The 17,245-nt window shown below is 44.3% G+C and overlaps 1 protein-coding gene across 2 annotated transcripts in view; it reads right to left on the reverse strand.

The window, feature by feature from the left end:
- PROK2 (prokineticin 2) overlaps positions 1–17,245 on the reverse strand; it is a 79,305-nt gene that overhangs the window by 2,580 nt on the left and 59,480 nt on the right. For both annotated transcript variants that reach the window (XR_004537321.1, XM_033925799.1), the window contains exon 2: positions 3,839–3,964. Coding sequence is in view for 1 of the 2 variants with exons in the window: in XM_033925799.1 (XP_033781690.1) it covers positions 3,839–3,964 (126 nt within the window). In the remaining variant the exon portion in view is untranslated. The remainder of the gene's footprint in view (positions 1–3,838; positions 3,965–17,245) is intronic.

The raw sequence follows: 17,245 nt of genomic DNA on the forward strand, positions 1-17,245 counted from the left end.
CTTCCAGCACCTCCTCCACCCAATGTTGCCAGTTCCCTCTCTCTCTTCCCTACAGCCCCTCACCCCCATCCCATGTGGCCAGCACCCTCTCTCTCTTCCCTACAGCCCCCACCCCATCCCATGTAGCCAGCACCCTCTCTCTCTTTTCTTTTCTTCTCTTCCTTCCAACCCCCTCCACCCCATGTGGCTAGCACCCTCTATTCTTTTTCCTCCAGTCCCTCTACACCATATGGCAAGTACTCTTTCTCTCTTCTCTTCCCTCCAGCCCCTCCACCCCATGTGGCTAGCAACCTCTCTCTCTTCTCTTCCCACTGGCTCCAGTCTCAGTCAGTCAAACTGACACCCATCGAAGGTCCATCATCTTCTCTCCCTTCCAGCTCCCCCCCTGGTCCATCAGTAGCAGAGGTGGAATGCAGCAACACTCCTACATGGTCCATTAGCAGCAGCGGTAGCAGAGAAAGCAGTGCAATGCAGCACAGAACCCCACCCCACTACCTTCTCAGCCCTTGCTGCTGATTCTCACAGGCCCGGTCATGGCCTTTCCCTCACTGGAGTCCTTCCTTCTGATGTAATTTCCTGTTTTGGAAGGACTCTAGCAGAAGGAAAGCCCAAGAGCAGGCCTGAATTGGTGAATTTTTTTCAAAGCAAATTGATTCCGCCAAACTCAATTGGTGAATCGATTTGACTTGTGAATCGGGCAGCACTAGTGCACACGTGCTTAGGGTATTTTATAAAGCCATAGTTTTTCTCTTTTGAACTGCATCAATTACTTCAAAATCATCTTTTTTTTCTCAATATAACTCTCAAGCAACATAAAAATTTATCTTTCAAAGAATTCCTACTTCTCAATGGGCTACTGTTAAAATGTATTATTTTACCATTCGCTCCTGTTATTATATTCCTAAGTTGTTTACATTCAGGTACTCAAGCATTTTTTCCCTCTTTATCCTGTACCTAGGGCGATGGGGGATTAAGTGACTTGCGAACCACTAGGTAAAACCAGGAAGATGGTATGTGGGATACCCACTGAAGGGTATTCAATAAAGATAATGGAGAGAAATGGTCCCAGAAACCTGCTTGGGTGAGGATATATTGATTGCCTCCACCTCCTTTTTTTTATGACCACTTAGGGCAGCAGAAAAAAACTGCCCTAAGTGAGAACCCTTGAAAAAGCCACATGAGTGGCGAAACGGGTCTCTGTCAGGCTTGTCAGCACTCCGCACACCTTAAGATAAGTGTTTTTCTTGCTGTCTATAAAAAAAGAAAAAGTAAAATAATTTATTTATGACACAATAGAAATTGGTCACAGAAAAAAGGAGGCGGAGGCAATTTGATCAGTGATGGAAACTACAAACCTTCAATGACTTGGTACTGGATTCAAAGCAAGTCTCTGAGATCATTTCTCTCCATTATCTTTACTGAATCCCCTTCGGTGGGATTTAGTGACTTGCCCAGGGTCACAAGTCTGGGATTTGAACCCGCAACCTCAGGCTACTGAGACTGTGGCTCTAACCACTGCACCACACATGGACTCGTCAGATAAAATCGAACCTGCACGAAAACAACATGAGTTAGCGGAAAAATAAGATATCTTAATGGTGGTCCACAATGATAACTACACCCCTTAATTTTTTCTTAATTAAAAAGGTGATAAGAACATAAGAAGTTGCCTCCGCTGGGGCAGACCATAGGTCCATCCTGCCCAGCGGTCCGCTCCCGCGGCGGCCCATCAGGCCCATTGCCTGAGCAATGGTCTATACCTATCTATACCCCCCAATCCCTTTTTCTTCTAGGAATCTATCCAAACCTTCTTTGAAACCATTTAATGTTTGCTTGTCTACAACAGCCTCCGGAAGCGCGTTCCATGTGTCCACCACCCTCTGAGTGAAAAAGAACTTCCTAGCGTTTGTTCTAAACCTGTCCCCTTTCAATTTCTCCCAATGCCCCCTTGTGCTTGTGGTGCCCCTTAATTTGAAAAATCTGTCCCTGTCTACTTTTTCTATGCCCTTCAGGATCTTGAAGGTTTCTATCATGTCTCCTCTCCTTAATCAATTTGATTATCTTCTCTGTATTTTTTTCTTGTCCTTATCTATCCAAGATGAGATGACCAGATTGCTGTAATTTTCAAAACCATTATGTTTCAAATATATTATATGGAAACCTATTTCTTTAGAGAATACTCACGCTGATGATGATGCTATACTATTTGATTTCTTAATACTGTGTTTCCCAGAAAATAAGACCTACTCCAAAAATAAGCCCTAGCATGATTTTCGGGGTAGGTCTTAATATAAACCCTAGCCCAAAAATAAGCCCTAGTTAGATCGACCCCTGAAGCCCCTCCCGAATGTCTCCGACACTCCCGGACTCCACCCTTGTATTCACCAGCAGCAGTGCTCCCCTCCCCCCCCCCCCCCGCCGTGCAGCCGAACCTCGCCGATCCTCCCATCTCCCTGCGTAGCATCTTTCCATCTCTCCCTCTTATCCGAACCCCGACTCTCCCACCGCAAGACCGACATACCTCCCTCCACACAGCAGCGTCGGCAGCACTCTAAAGAGGCTGCTTCACGGTCTTCTCCCGCTGGGTCCTTCCCTCTGCACATCACTGATGATGTCATCAGCGACACGGTACAGGGAAGGCTCCAGCAAGAGAAGGCCATGAAGCAGCTGGTTTAGTGCTGCCAACGCTGCTGTTTGGAGGGAGGTATGTCAGTCTTGCGGTGGGAGAGTCGGTGGGGTTCTGCTGTGCGGGGGAGATGGGAGGGAGGGATACAAAGATTCTGTGCAAGGGTTCTGCTGCACAGGGGGATGGGAGGGATGGAGATATAGAAAGATATTGCAGATGGAAGGCACAAGGGGATGGGTGAGAAGGGAAGAAAGATGCTGCACATGTGGGGGAGAGAAAGGAAAAAGGAAGAATTGGGGTGGAGGAGAGGAAGGGAGAGATGATCATTGTACATGAAAAAAATAAGACCTCCCCACAAAAAAGCCCTAATGCATTTTTTGGACCCCAGATTAATATGACACCGTCTTATTTTCGGGGAAACACAGTATATGTACCATTGAAACTGATAGTCCTCTGTTGGAAAGATAACTCACAACTATTGGTTTATATGTGGTCGAATACAGTTGTACTTTACAGGAAATATGAGGATATTGCTTTTAACTCTTTACCTTAACCGCAAGTGGAACAAAAATTAGATAATTACTTATTGAAGTCACCCTGTTTCATATTTCTGGGTGGTTACACAATCAAATCAGTTTACATATTTTAGACAGATACTTATTTTGTACCTGGGGCGATGATGTCTTAACTGACTGCCCAGCATCACAAGGAGCTTTAGTGGGTGTTGAGGTAATTGCTCTAACCACTAGGCCTCTCCTCAGGGCAGGATTAACCAATAGGCCCAGTAGGCACGTGCCTAGGGCCCGAAATGGTCAGGGGGGACCCGATGAAGGAGGGCATCAACATTTTTTTTTTCCAAACAGCGATGGCAACACGGCCCCCCCCCCAATCAGCAACGCGTGCCCCCCCCCATCAACGGAAAGACAAGCAAGCAACGCGGGTAAGAAAGGCAACGGGAACTGTAATTTTGCAAGCGGTGCTGCTTGCCCAAAGCTTCTCTCTGACGCAGCTTCCTGTTTCCGCCTGGGTACATGGTGGGATGGGGCGGGGCAGGAGGCCCTTGACGAAATAATCCTGCCCTGCCTCTCCTGATTTATTTTTCGCTTTTCTCACCACTACCTCTGTGCTATTTGAGTCAAGACAAAGCACATAATCTGATCTAGCTCTATCATGCCATTCTTGGTGTTGTTTAGAGTTAATGTAACCACTAACCTTGTGACTCAGAGGATGACACTCATCACCGTCTATTCCAATCGGCGTGCACAATCGCAGGCTCTGAATCCAGAGGCTCACAGCACAGCATGTGCCTTCTCCACACTGTGAATCCTGCTGACAAGCCTGAAATGGAACAAAAATCACGATTAGATATGGCGAGAACTAGCTATGGATACTGGGACAAAATACAGTACCTTTCAATTATGAGAGACGATTAACTAGGGAACACGCCCGAGACTGACTTTATTACTGCTGGTGTTGCTGTCAAAGTCCCCCCCCAGCCCGCATTTGTTTACCTTCACATGTATAAGCATGTTAGTGCACACGCATTTACCATGCCTGAGTATTTCTGAGGGTGTGTGCAAATATAATTCCAGAAATCTATACTTCAAGCTCATCGCCAGCTTAGATCTACCAGCCAACATCTATTCCTTCATTAAAGATTATCAGCACTCGTCAGGCAACGACTTTCTCGATAACTGCGCCCACGATCTGGAACTCGTTGCCAACTAATATTAGAGAAGAGCAAAATCTGGATAAATTCAAAGGTGCATTAAAATGTTTCCTTTTTAAAGATGCCTTCGAACACTGACCTTTTCCTTTCTGATTTTCAGGTACCCAACAGTAAATAAGTTACTCCGTGTGTTCCTTTTTTTTTTCATTCAATGTTTTCTTTTCTATAATTTATTGTACCGTGTTTCCCCGAAAATAAGCCCTAGTCGCTGGCAGGAGTGCTTCCCTGCACACCTGCTCCCTTGCCAAACTTCCCCCTTCGCTGACCCTTTCATCTCTCCTGCTGATTGCGAGACTGAAATACTGTCCCTTGTAACAAACGGCAGCGTTGCAGCAATCTAGACAGGCTGCTTCACGGCCTTCTCCTGCCCGGGTGTTCCTCTACAGCAGCACTGATGATGTCATCAGCAACTTGGCACACGCACCCGGGTAGGAGTAGGCCATGAAGCAGCCTGTCCAGATTGCTGCGATGCTGCTGTTTGTTAAAGGTACAGTATTTTCATTGGAGGGAGAGATGGCATGGTTGGCGGGGGTGGGGGAGGTGCACAACGGCGGCGGGGCAGGGGGAGGGATACAAACTGCAAGGGTTCTGCTGCACAAGGGATGGGAGGGAGGGATAGAAGCTGCAAAGGTTCTGCTACACAGAGGGATAGGAGGGAGGGAGGGATAGAAAGACACTGAACAAAGGGATGGGTGAGAGGGGAGGAAAAATGCTGAACATGTGGGGGAGAGAAAGGAAAGAGGAAGAATTGGGGTGAAGGAGAGGAAGGGAGAGATGATCATTGTACATGAAAAAAAGAAGACTTACCCCGAAAATAAGACCTAGTGCCTTTTTTGGGCCCAAAATTAATATAAGACAGTGTCTTATTTTCAGGGAAACACGGCAGTTCTCCCCTCTTACCTCTCGTTCAATTGTACATCAATTCTATGTCTTGATTGTATAAGTCCATTATTTTAGTTTTGTTCTCTCCTTTGATTATTGTAAAACGCCTTAGAATTTCGGATAGGCATTTAATCAAATTTTAAGTAAAACTTGTAAACTTGTACCTATAACAATTCTCTAAGTGAGAACATCTCTCAAACTATGAGACATAACATTCTGGAAGTTCCGCAAGAAGCTTCATTAAATTTTCAGCACGGAAATGACTGACTTATAAATGCTCCGGTGTAGGTCAGAGCTGGAAATCAAACAGAGCTGAAAATTGAATCCTGAGCAAGTGCAGAACAACTGCATATCCCAGCTGTTTTACTGACTGGCTTCCAGGTTTTGATTCCACTCATCTTTCATACCTGCGTCTGTGGTTTTCAATTCTCTTCGACTTTATGCAAGTAAAAGAATTCAGTTCTGGAGCGTGAAGATTCTGAATACGTGCTTTTAATATTTGTCTAAAAATTGCTTTTCTGGATGGAAAGGGCATGATTTTATAACATATACTGTATGTGAGAGGTCCAAAAAGGGACCTATTTGAAGTCTGCTTTACAAGGGCAACAGCAGATCTCAGAACCACTGTTACATCTATGAGAAGGAGTTTTCCACCTACAGTGCTGGCAATGAAGGTGGCAGTGTGTGTGTCTGGCGATGGTGGTGGTGGGGGCGGCTGCTTCACTATCACATTTCAATAATGAGGGACAGGCAAGCTGTACAGGACCCCCCCCCAGGGAACCTACCTGCCCTTAGAGATTGAAAACAATATTGAAACACTGCCCCCTGCAGTTGGAGGACTCCCAATCAGCTTAAAGGGAGATGTGCCCAGAACCAGCCCCAGCAGCATGCTCTGAAGCTGGTGTAAATGTTTGCAGGTACTCTGAGGCCCTCTATTACAAAGGCAAGCTAAGCGTTTTAGCGCAAATTTAGCGCCCGCTGAATCGACGCATGCGCCAACCACTAATGCGTCCACAGGATAGCATGCACACGTGTTTAGCATGCATTAAAAAGCATAGCGCACCTTTGTAAAAGAGGGGGTGAATATGTAGCCTTCTATTTAAAAAAAAAACACAACACACCATACATCACAGCTACGTCTCTGCTCTGCCAAAATTTCAATTTAATGGATTCAGTTTTTAGCCTAGGGGGGTCCTTTTACTAAGGTACGGTAGCATGGAAGCGTTAGAATTTAGCATGCGTTAAATCGGCTACCACACCTTAGTAAAAGGACCCCCTAGCGTTTCTGGCGACATTGAATTATTTAAATGCCCAAATTTAGGTGCCAGGACTTATGCCTGATGAAATCAGGTGTAATTCCCAGCACCCAATTTGGACGCACATCCCTGATATTCTGTCCCCAGGTTAAGAACGAGTTACGTTTTTAAAGCTGTTCTTAAGTCAGATTTGCATGTAACTCAGAACTTGTAGATTTTCAGATTCTTGTTGCTTATCTCTACTCCCAGCTGACAAAAGGGCCGACTGTCCCTACCGGTGTTCCCTCTAAGGTACAGCATGCACAACCACACACTGTTCTTAATATGGCCATCCATCATTCCTGAATCTGCTGCAGAAGAAGTGTAGGAGTTTGTGCCACTGGAAATACTGCTCAGTCCCCGTTTTTGTCTGCACTCGTCAGCATAAAAATTCACAGCTTTCTCGCAATAAATAAGATCGGTCTAAGGAAATACTTCCTGCAAGTCTAAGCTCACTTGCTATGCAGGCACACAGTGGAGAGGAGATGGCTGAGGGGGATATGATGCAGGTTTACAAAATACTGAGTGGCCTAGAGCGGGTAAACTATGGATAACATAAGTTTACCCATTAATTAGCTCTCAGCAGTGGCCAAGGCAACGGCAGCAACATTCCTCCAACATCATCTTCAGCCTGACTTCATTTCCGGAGCGCACCAGAATTGAAATCAAATGAAGCCGCGACCACGTTCTTAAGTGCGAGTCGTACTTAAGTCAAGCGTTTGTAACTCGGGGACTGCCTGTGAGTTCAGGGTCAGGGGAGTAGATTTATGGTGATATTAGTGTCGTGATATTATCAGTTGAGGTTTAAGGTCAGATTAAGAGTTTTTCTTGGATTGATGAAAGTTATGAACCTGGATAATGGGATCTGTCGAAAGAAAACGTTTTCAGGGTTGTTGTTTTTTTCAGAAACTGAGATAGACATTAACTGTTTGGATTGTAACACTCTTTACCTAGGAACCAGATTTAAAAATCAGCAACATCTCCAGTTAATCCAAAATACTGAGATAAAATTGATCACAGGCGCAAAAATGTTCGACCATGTCACTCTGCTCCTTAGGTCAGCCCATTGGCGTCCAATAGCCCATAGGCTCACTTATATTATGTTAATCAGATTTTCTATTCCGCCTTTGCCTACTCAGTGTATGCACTTTCGATATTGCTTTCCAGGCTTTGCTTTCCACCAAACACCATTTGAGGTTTTTTTTTCATCTCCTCCGCTGTGTTTTTTGTTGTTAGACTTTATATTGTTGCATGCTGGGAATTTTAAGTGGAAAAGATTTCTGGTGGAACATCTGTTGGAGGCATCTCGAAGTAGGATGGCCAATTCTGTTAGGTAGTTAAAGGAAGTGATGCCTAATATAAACTTGATCCTTGCGGTTATAGGCAGCCAATGTAATTAAAATCTTATTACTGGTCTTTAAAATTTGTAAGACTCACACTCCATCCTTCCTTAATTGCTTGCTGGTTCCATACACACCAACCCAGACTCTTGGTTCCCTGCAGCAGAGTTTATTAGTCATTCCAACATCTAGACACATCACCTATGATTTCTTTCGTCTTTCTGTTACACACTGCCTTCTTCACTTCAGTTAGACATCTGCTTAGATAAATTTAAAATTGCCCTGAAAACGTTCTTATTTAAAGACACCTGTCATTAAGCGCGTCCATTTCCTCAGCCTCAGATGGAAACACTCCGGCAACAGTCTTTGTCCTTTACCCCTTTTTTCCTATCAATTATAGCATTTCTGATTTCCTTCTCTTTCCCTCCTCTCTATCCCTCACTGGTATTGATTTTGTCTTTCTCTAATATTTGTAAACCACTTAGATGCCTTTGCAATTAAGTCTAGAGCCGTGGTCTCAAACACGCGGCCCGGGGGCCACATGCGGCCCGCCAGGTACTATTTTGAGGCCCTCGGCATGTTTATCATAATCACAAAAGTAAAATAAAAAACAGTTTCTTGATCATATGTCTCTTTAAAAATAAATGACAATTAAAGTTGGCAGTAAACTATCAGTACAAACCGGTTTGTCTATACGGTGGCGATCCTTTCTCTGAAGAAACCGATGCCTTTGTTGCGTGTTTGTACAAAATTATTGTATGTGCCTGCATTTTAGGACTGTATTTTGTAAACCGCCTAGGCATAGGTGGGGAAGAAATTTTTTAAATAAATAAATGATTACCACACTATAGAGATCCTTATTTTACCCAGATGCAAGGGCATGTTAGACGCGTACTGAAAATACACCATGCCTTACCGTCTGTAATTGGAATACATATTCGTTATCAAATCTGACTGGAGATTATTCGCCCTCCTCCCCTTTCCACCTAATGCGGCCAAGCGCATAAAACTCGACACTAGGAAGCTCCTAAAATCCAAACTTTCCCCGTCTTTTACAAAGCCGCGCTAGCAGCTGAGCTGCGATAATGGCCCCGAAGCGCACGGAGATTTAAAGGGCTTCGGGGCGGTTGCTGGGCGGCTTTGTAAAAGAAGGCCAATTTGTCTCTCTCTTTAAAAAGTGTATTCTTTCAGTCAGTGCTGAAGTCGATGGAGTCTGACAGCATGACGTTACATTAGTGATTCCTATTCCGCCATTACCTTACGGTTCAAGTCAGATTACGTAAGAAGTTATCTGGACATTTCCAGAGGTATTAGAGCAGTGGTTCTTAACCTTGTTGGAGGTACTGAACCCCACCAGTTTCATATGCGTGTTCACCGAACCCTTCTTTATTCCCTTAGTTTTGCCGGAGCTAGACTAGAATTACTCAACTTGGCATTGCAAATCATGCAATTAGGACGCTGACTCCCATCACGTTCCGTTATACATGTGAATCCAAATTGTACATATTCGTCCGACCACTTTCGTATTTTGCTCGACATAGTTAGTAAGGGATTAAAATATTAAGATAGGTATCACCCGACGTACCATCACAACAGTTACAATTCGACTACTGTGCGCATCAAATCCCCTGCAGCACAGATAGGCCAAGCGATGTTGCGTGATCACCTGCAGCCAATTATGGACAAGCGGGGCGTATCATCACGAATCATAAGCGCTTCGGTCACGTTCAATCATCTATCAGTTAAATCACAAATTTTGATCAGGAATTGATTGATGTATATAAGGCGTTAGTTGCAGATTGATAGATCAAGAAACCGAGTACACGATCAGTCTTGATCAAAATCACTGAATAACTGATAGATGATTGAACGTGACCAAAGCGCTATATGAGTCGGAGGTGTGTTTTGACCTCCGCCGACCCCGCGAGACTGACTCATTGAACCCCTGGGGTTCGGTTGAACCCAAGTTAAGAACCACTGTATTAGAGTGTCCGGTAGAGACAGATACCGGTGAAAACCGAATATCTAGGACACACATGCCTTGAGCCTACTCGATCCTTCTCTAAACTGTGCTATCGTCAGATTCAGTTGCAAAGAATTACATGAATGCAACTCAAATGCTTTATTAGTGGCCCTGAAGCTCAATGCTACAACTGAGGAAAAGGATTCTTTTTGTAAAAAGGTCTATTTTTGTTCCATTCAACACCTTTTCTCAAGTCTCTCCAACTGTTCTGGGGAATCGAAAGGGAGCCAGAAATCGTTCCACAAACGTTAGGGAAAATGTCCAGTCCATTTATAAAAATCAATTTAGGGAACAGGCGATTATCGTTCTCCACTTCGATTGAGGATCTCCTATCTGGAAGATTAGAAACATTATTACATGGAAATAGGAGCTATACCTGTTTTAATTCAATTTGGGGGCGGTGTAATATTAAAGCTTTAAATAAAGAAGAGCTTTTTAAACCATCATGCCCACATTTTTTGTATTCTGTCTTGTTAAGAATCTGGGCAAGAAAAAAGATGGGCGAATTTCAGGAGACAGAATTAGATAAGACTTGTAACTTTGTTCAGAGGGGACCACTTGTTCCCTTCCATCCCTTTTTGGAAAGCTAACACCTCTGATCGCAGCTTGCACTGCCCCTCCCGAAGTGGGGCACGCTTGACACTTTTCAGCCGTGCGGTTCTGAACCAGTTTTCTTTCTCCGGTGCGCAGACGCCTAAAAAGCTCCGGCTTAGAGTTTTGCTTAAGAGCATAAAGGCACCATTGAAGTTTCTCTTTTTTTAGTAAGGGCGCGCCCCGGGCTGCGCACTTACCCCTGTGATGATGGCGCTGTCCGCGGTCCTGAACAGCAGCAGCAGCAGCAGCGGGAGCGAGGCGGCGCTGGCCAGCAGGTGCAGTGCGGTGCTCATGGCAGCTGTGCGGTGACCACTCCGCCGGTCCCGGTGGCCTTATAAAAGCCGCGGGGAGCGGGGGAGGGGGGAAGACGGTGCCACCCCTAGCGCCTACCGGAGCCAGTCAGCGGCGGAGAGCTGAAGGCGCACAAGGTAAAGGAAACGCTCTGCGGCTGCCGCTCCCGGAACCCGGGGTGGTTCGGCTGGGGGGGGAGGAGCGGTCCGGCTGCCTGGGTCCAGTCAGCAGTAAAGAAGCCGGAGCCGACGGATCGAGCTCCTCGGTTCTTCCAGGTGAACCTCGGAACCTCCTTTCTTCCAGGTGAACCTCGGAACCTCCTTTCTGCCGTGCGAACACAGCACGGACAGGTGCACTGCAGCCTTTTCCATGGCATGGGAGCTAGAAAGAGGCATTAGAAACGTCAAAAAAGCTAACCAAAAGCAATGTTTGAGCAGGGTTAGGTTTCATAAATCCATATTAGAAGCACAAATGTGGTCCATCTCTTGGGGGGGGGGGGGAGGGAGGGAGGGAATAAAGTTATCAGACACATACACAAAAAATGAAGTTTTAATGAATTCTGTTGCAATATAACAGTCCAAAGCCTTTTAGGTGAAAATAAAAAAAGTTACAGAAGTTGACGTGTAACTTTTTCAACCTGCTTATGAAAAGTTGGGGATTCTTCTCAGCATTGATCACCTTTTCCCCCAGAAACAGTCCGAAATAGACAGTTCTGATCCCCAGGAAACAGCCATGTTGAAAACCTCCGTCACAAGTTTGGTCTCGCAGAGTGACATCTTGATCGGTTCATGCGCACTGTCGCTTCATTACTTCATGCGCTTTCGTGAACCAGTCAGGCGTGACGTTTAGCGGACGACCTGTGCCTATGTTCCCTATGGAGCGATTCTGTACTGTAGTTCTAGGGTAATTGGGTTCATAGACATAAGCGCGTGACGACAACCCAGCGCAGACAACTGAGCGCAAGGCGGAAGCACGCCGAAGAAAAACAGTATTTTAAGGGGGCTCCGACGGGGGGTATTGGTGGGGAACCCCCCACTTTACTTAATAGAGATTGCGCCGGCATTGTGGGGGGGGGGTTTGGAGGGTTGTAACCCCCCTCATTTACTGGAAACTTAACTTTTTCACTCTTTTTTAGGGAAAAAGTTAAGTTTTCAGTATAATGTGGGGGGTTACAACCCTCCAAACCCCCCACAACGCCGGCGCGATCTCTGTTAAGTAAAGTGGGGGGGGGGGTTTCCCCCCCACACACCCTGTCGGAGCCCTTTAAAATACTGTTTTTCTTCGGCGCGCTTCAGTCTTGCGCTCAGTTGTCTGCGCTGGGTTGTCGGCGCACCTTTGTCGTCGCGCGCTTTTGACCTGTCACCGATAATTGAGGTCTGAAGCCTTGTAACATCTAATACTTCTTTTGAAATGATTCCCCTCCTCATTTTTTTGCTACTTCCCATTTACCGTCCTTTATTTATTAATTTTACTTCGATATATTTTAATTAACCTTTCCCTCCCCTACTTTCCTTCTGGCTCATGTACGTTAACCCAAATTCATCTAGAATTTTTAATATTTGATAAAATATTGCTTTTATTTATCTATTTTAATTGTCCCTTACAATCATTTTATATTATACACCGTCTAGTCTAGACACTTGTTTTGATAGACGGTATATCAAAAACAAAAAAACTTAATAGAAGTAACTGTGAACAAGTGAACATATTTTTCCACATAGTCTCCATGCAAGATGATGCATTTGATGTATTGTTCAACGAGCTTCTGCATCCCTGCAGAGAAGAAGTTTTTCAGCTGCGCCCAAAGCCAAGTGAACACCACTTCCTTTATTTCATCATGCTTTGTCCTTTGCTTTCTGGGTCACAGTGATTCACTCATGTCTTGACGCTGGTGACATTCTCTCCAGAATGCTCGGATCTTCTTCATACCATCTCAGGAACTGGGTCTCAACCTCCACAGGCTGTTGCTTTTGAAGACCAGTGAGCTGTTTTGGGAAGCCATCGTGCGCAGACTTTCCTGTATCCCAAGTCATCGTGTGTTATGGCAAATGCAGATCCATAACCGATATCCAAATCTGCAGCCAACTGAGATGCCGTTATCCGTCGGTCTTCTCTAATCAAGGCATCCGCCCTGTCAATGTGCTCTTGTGTGGGCGATGTTGATGGGTGACCACAACGACCTTCATTGGCTACACCTGTTCTTCCCGCTGTACACCTCTTTACCCACTCATAAATCTTTCATCGATTCGTGGTGCTATGTCCATACTGAGTCAATATCTGATGGTGAATTTCCACAGGTTGCACTCTCTCTGTCCAAAGAAATCGCACAACTTTACATTGTTCTTTGATGGTGCAACCTTGCAATGGAGTGTCCATGTTTCTGTCTTTGTGGCTTCCACATGATGACTAAAGCCGAGTGCTGTTCTAGGCGTGGATGAACTATCCAACAGGCAATGTACACGTAAATATGTTGCATTTCGTTAGCTCTGTTCTGGTTATTGTGTACTTTAACAATTGCCTTTAATTTTGGATTCACCCTCACATATCATAAAAAGCAGCCGACCATTGGCATTGTCTTTGTTTTAGGTGACTTGTATTATTCGTCTGAGCCTCTTTGGTAGGGATTTCTTAAAAGCCACGTTTTTAGATTTTTGCAAAACAGTGGGTATACTGCGGTAGTGTGAATTTCGACGGGAAGCAAGTTCCACACTGGCTGTTTGGTAGCTGAATGATTTGCTGCGAGACGTCTTGTATTTTATAACTTTCAGAGTTGGGAATGATAGGGTCCAGTTGTTAGAGTTATGTTGGTCTTCAGATCTACCTAATAGTTCAGTAAATATGGGGAAGCTGTTATGGACATCACCGTATAGTGTTTTAAAATGCTTTGCAGCTTAGTTTGAATTTTATTCTGTTTTTTATCAGTAACAGTGTAGTTCTTTATTTATTTATTTATACAGTTTTTACAATATTACCAAGCTTGAACATCTTGTACAGAAAAGTACGATCAAAAATCAAATTAACTTAAATTTTTCTAAACTGAAAAACACAGCTAAGCTTAAAAATAAAAATACATAAAATAAACTCATTTGATCACACACTAGTCCTCAATAACTGGATCCAAGATTTAAAGAGTAGAGCAAAATAATTCATGAAAATTTGTCAAAGAAAGCCATATGTCTACTGCAGTACAAAGAGTTAAACTTCCTTAGGCGCAGCTATTCCATTCTCAAGACGTTTCATTGAGAGAAAACTTATCAAATGAGATGGCTCTGTAAAGATATACTTCAAAGAACAGTATCTAACTACACATTTACATGGATATCTCAGAAAAAAAATACCCCCTATTTGAGTCACTCCAGGTTTCAAGATTAAGAATTCTCTTCTTCTTTTTTGAGTCTCTCTAGAGACATCAGGAAATATCTGAATGTGATGTCCCAGGAAGTCCTTGGATCTATTTTTAAAGAAAAGTTTTAATATCCAATCCTTGTTTGGAGCCAAAGCCACAGACTAGACAACAAGAGAGTGTTCTCTATCCGATTGTTCCAATATTGCGGAAATGTCCAATGGTTTTTCCCAAGATTCCTCAACTTTTTCTTCTTTGACTTGGGATTTAACAGGAAGATAATATACCCTTGTAAGAGGAAGTAAAGAGCTTTCAGGAATTTCCAGTATTTCCATAAAGTAACGCGTCACCATTTCTCGAGGAGAAATTGATAAGATCTTAGGAAAATTTATAATAACAGTGTAGTTCTATAAGCAGTGGTGTGACATGGTCAACTCTTGATTTGGAGTATATGAGTTTTGCTGCAGTGTTTTGTATCAGTTGGAGTTTTTTCATTAATTTCACAGAGATACCTGAGAGTAGACCATTGCGATAGTCTAGTAGTGACAATATCGTTGACTGCACCAGTATCCTGTAGTGCTGTTGGAAGAAGTAGGGTCTTACTCTTCTTAGTTTTGGTAGTGTAAGAAAGGATTTTTAAACTAAGTTGTTTACATCACCTTTTACTATGGCACGCTAAATTCTAACACGTGCTAACGTGTCCGTAGGACATAGTGGACACTTGGGCACGCGTTAGCAGTTAGCGTGCGCTAATTGTTAGCATGCGCTGACGCACTAGCGCGCCTTTGTAAAAGGATCCATTAATGAGCTATCTAAAGTGATTCACAGTACTTTGGAAGTTTTCTCGTTAAAGCTAGTTCCAGTTGTCAGAGTAACAGCAGATGGGATTAGGTGTGTATGCCGCCCAACCCATAATAGTTCCGTTTGTAGCTTAGATGTAACTTTAAAGTTGCAAAAGAATTACAGTACTCCCCTGATGTTTGCGGGGGTTCCATTCCAGGAACCCCCGCGAATATCGAAAAACCGCAAATACGGTTTTTCACCTGGGGAGGCAGGATAGGGCAGCTGGAGCGTCAGCGAGTGAAGGAAATCGCTCATGGTATGCTCCAACCGCCGCTTCACCTATCGGGAGCTGCTTTGACATGGAGCTTCTGATTGGTGAAGCCCGACTTTAGCACAGGAAGTCCTGGTCCGAGAATGTTGCGAATGACCGGGGAAAGACTGTATATGGAGACTCGCAGGCTTCTAAAGTGTGGGCTAGTCACTGGGATTTGAACTTTGTCTCTGGACTTGTGTGAACCTCCGCAGTGGGTTCTCCTTCTACTTGGCTTCAGCATTGCCTTTTTTTTTCTGGCCGTCTCTTGTCTGGACTGTCCCCTGAAGCCTCCGCTATACACTTTTCCAGGCTGGAAGCACAGGCCGCTACTCTCTTTCTTTCTCTCCCCATCTCTGGTTATTTTGAGAAGGGAAGAGTGAAAAGTCTTATTTTCCCCCTGCTGCTCTGCTCCTCCTGACTCCAGGGGCTTTATATTCTTTCCAAATAGGGCTCTTTGATCTTCAGGCACATACTGTCCCTTTAGAAACATAACAGCAGATAAAGACCAAATACGCATCCAGTCTGACCACCCACAGTATCCACTATCTCCTCCTCTCCCTAAGAGATCCCACGTGCCTGTCCCATGCTTTCTTGAATTCAGACACAGTGTTTGTCTCCACCACCTCTACTGTATATTTGCATTGTATATATTGAATTGTAAGTACTGTGCTTGATTTGTGAACCACCTAGAACTTTCAGGTATAGCGGTATATAAAAATAAATAATAATAATTATTATTACTGGAAGACTTTTCCATGCATTTACCACCCTTTGGTATAAAAGTATTTCCTTAGATTACATAAGAATAGCCTTCCTGGGTCAGACCAATGGTCCATCAAGCCCAGTAGCCTATTCTCACGGTGGCCAATCCAGGTCCCTAGTACCAGGCCAAAACCCAAAGAGCAGCAACATTCCATGCTACTGATCCAGGGCAAGCAGTGGCTTCCCCCACGTCTTTCTCAATAACAGACTATGGGTTTTTCCTCCAGGAAATTTTCCAAACCCTTCTTAAAACCAGAGCGGATAGCGTAGCTGGTTTTAAGAAGGGTTTGGACAATTTCCTGGAGGAAAAATCCATAGTCTGTTATTGAGAAAGACGTGGGGGAAGCCACTGCTTGCCCTGGATCGGTAGCACGGAATGTTCTTACTATTTGGGGTTCCGGAATCTCTATACTCTTTGGGGGTTCTAGAATCTTTTGTTACTCTTTGGGATTCTGGAATGTTGCTACTCTTTGGGTTTTGGCCAGGTACTAGGGCCATGGATTGGCCACCGTGAGAATGGGCTACTGGGCCAGATAGACCTTTAGCCTGACCTAGTAAGGCTATTCTTATGTTCTTATGTACATAACGTGTCAACGTGAGTTAGCGTTCAGGAAATCTGGTAGTTGCCATTTTCCATATTCAGCTGCAATATTCTAATTGGAACATAGAAACATAGAAACATGGTGGCAGAAAAGGGCTATAGCCCACCAAGTCTGCCCATTCCAAAGTATTCGCTCCCGAATTTACTCCCTTAAAGATCCCACGTGAGCATCCCATTTACTCTTAAAATCCTTCACGCTGCTGGCTTCAACAACCTGCAGTGGGAGTTTGTTCCACTGATCCACCACTCTTTCGGTGAAGAAGTACTTTCTGGAGTCTCCTTGAAACTTCCCTCCTCTGATCTTCAGCGGATGCCCTCTGGTGGTCGAGGGACCCATAAGACAGAAGATATCATCTTCCGACTCAATGCGACCCGTGATGTACTTAAACGTTTCAATCATGTCTCCCCTTTCTCTTCGTTCCTCAAGTGAGTACAGTCGCAACTTCTTTAGTCTTTCTTCATACGTTAGATCCTTTAGCCCCGAGACCATCCTGGTGGCCATTCGCTGAACCGACTCGATCCTCAGCATGTCTTTACGGTAGTGTGGTCTCCAGAATTGAACAGTCATTAATAATAATGCTTTTAATTGTACTGTAATTTATTGTTAACCTACATCATGTAAATCCATTTTATAATATGGGTAAAACAGCTATTTTGTTTTTC

Source organism: Geotrypetes seraphini, chromosome 17, assembly GCF_902459505.1.
Source record: "Geotrypetes seraphini chromosome 17, aGeoSer1.1, whole genome shotgun sequence".
Lineage (NCBI taxonomy): Eukaryota > Metazoa > Chordata > Amphibia > Gymnophiona > Dermophiidae > Geotrypetes > Geotrypetes seraphini.